At 42.1% G+C, this 2267-nt stretch overlaps 1 protein-coding gene across 1 annotated transcript in view; it reads right to left on the bottom strand.

Moving 5' to 3' along the window:
* Positions 1-948: 948 nt before the first annotated feature.
* MDH2 (malate dehydrogenase 2, NAD (mitochondrial)) overlaps positions 949-2267 on the bottom strand; it is a 4684-nt gene continuing 3365 nt past the window's right edge. Inside the window, 2 exon segments of the mRNA XM_010297006.1 lie at positions 949-1257; positions 2246-2267. The exon segment at positions 2246-2267 is cut by the window's right edge and continues 29 nt beyond it. Of these exon segments, the coding sequence (XP_010295308.1) occupies positions 1126-1257; positions 2246-2267 (154 nt within the window). The 3' untranslated portion in view covers positions 949-1125.

Here is a 2267-nt window from a genome sequence, read left to right as displayed (position 1 = left end):
AAAGAGCCAAGAACTTTATTCTCAAGGCATCTTCAACAGTGTCACAACTGTGTGATCCAGTTCAGAATGCTGAACTAATTTAAGATAAAATTAAAAAAACAGTTCAGATAGCTCAGAAGAGTTAGAATACAAGAATGAGAGAGGAAAAAAAAAGAAACCAGTGACCAGACGCCATCTACTACCTTTAGGTCTCTTCCTTAAGAGAAGCTTCTACACCAGTTCTCGTGCTCAAAACAACACTCCCCTCAGTTCCCCCAGAGGTGCTGGGCTTTGGAGTTTCCTTCATCTCATCAAAATAAAGTCTGTTCAACTTAGAATTCAACCTACATGGATTAAAGCAATTTAAAGCAATAGGGTAAGCAGCCCACAGAGGAAGAGTGAATTAATAGCTTCCTTCATTAAAGCTTACCTTCAAAGAAGTCAGCAACAGAAGTCGTCATCACCATTTTCTTGCAGACATTTATTTTTATATTCACAAGAGGATGAATGTAAAAGAAATTTATGTAGATGTTAAATCAAGGCTTCTGTTCCTAACTAGAAAGAAGCCACTCTCAGCATTTTAATTATTTGCTTAAAGCAGGACTGACATTTCAATCATTGCGCTTTTACTAACTCTTTTAATTACGTAAGAGATTAAGGCAACATAAGGTAACAGACAGAGGTAATGCCACCTCCCGAAAAAAAAAAACCACCACAATACACACTTCTTGGTTCACTTCACTCGGTTATCCCTTTCCCAAACCTCTTCATCCCATCTTGATCTTACCCGATCATGCCTGCTTTCCCAGCCACAGCACCAACAAGTAACCCAAGCCAGAACCCAGGCAGCAGCAGAGCTGAGAGTACTCGGTTTACCCACTTTAAGAGACTATTTCATCCGTACTGAAACTGATAAAACTTTCAGAGACCTGCACCTTCAAAAGACGAGCACATCAAGACAATTCCAGATGGTACACTGAAAAAATGAGGCCGTTTTATTGATGATTAGACTCTGCACTGGCAACAATCATTAAGCTAATACAGACAGACTTCAATCAAAGCATGAGCTTTGAATCAGAAGTCGTAAAGTGACATGATGCCTTAATAAATTAAGGAAGTTGTTAATTCCTCTCCATCATCAGCTCTTCACTTGAAGTTCTTTGCAAACTCCTCTCCTTTCTTAATAGAAGCCTTCAGCTCAGACATGGCCTCAGCAACCATCTTCTCTTCAAAGGGGGAGATCTTGCCAATACCTAGGTTCTTCTCAATTCCATTTTTCTGATGGAAAGAGTATTTAAGGATTAACCATTCATGAAATGACATAGAGAGTTAACTTAACAGCTCTGATTAAGTATTATCCAGCTGAGATGGGGACTTCTGTCATCTCTAGTCCTGCCAATCCTGTGCTTCCTGGCAAGGCTCAGAAGTCTCTTATCTGTAGCAACTTCTACAGCCTTCACAAAATTCTCATTCACTATTCACATCGGGGTGCCAAACTTGAAGCTAGCCCCTCAGCTCCTTCAGGAAGACACAGATACCAACTGCTCCATCATGCCGCTTCCTATCTTCAAACCCACTACTTGGAAAGAGAATTTCTCTCCTCTAGTCTATGCCCTTCACTTGCCACTGGCTTGCAATCTGAAACCGCTTCAGAGTTGCACTCCCAGCTTTTCAAGATCTCATGCCTACATCTAAACCCCTAACATCCCTCTACTTCTCCTCCCTCACCAGTCAGCACACACCATCCTTTGCATCCCAGCAGCCACAACAGGGCTGCAGCATCCTTGTGTTTCACTCCACCCACAGGGTAAGGGTGACAAAAGGATCACTTCTTTCAGAGTTCAGTAGAGGTCCTGAAAGCAATCTATTAATCCTAATCCATGCTGTAGTTCCCCACGTGCCTCAATTTCTGAGGGATTTGCGTGTAGCAGATCAAACTGAGGAGACAAGATTGTCGACTCTGGTTAATCGTATGAAAGCCCTTCATAAACAGGCACTGACTTGAGGCGTGACCTTTTAAGACAAGTCTGAATCTCTGGTTACTCAGCGACCTGCAGTCCAGGAGCAGGTAAAAGCAGCAGCATCCCTGTCAAGCATGAGGTATATGCCCAAGCACAATATGCAAATATTCAAGAACTCTTCAAGGTATGCTCAGCTGTTAACTTCAGCAATACCTAGCATTAGCCTAAGCTGAAACCACCGAGTAAAACCCACAAGACTAAATCAGTAGCTGCTCTTCATAAGCATCATCATTTAAAGTACATACTCCCAGTAGCAGAGGTGTAGAG

The sequence above is a fragment of the Phaethon lepturus genome, unplaced genomic scaffold (genome assembly GCF_000687285.1).
Source record: "Phaethon lepturus isolate BGI_N335 unplaced genomic scaffold, ASM68728v1 scaffold47661, whole genome shotgun sequence".
NCBI classification, from domain to species: domain Eukaryota; kingdom Metazoa; phylum Chordata; class Aves; order Phaethontiformes; family Phaethontidae; genus Phaethon; species Phaethon lepturus.
The sequence above is the reverse complement of the archived record's forward strand: the minus strand, read 5'-3'. Positions and strand labels throughout refer to the sequence as shown.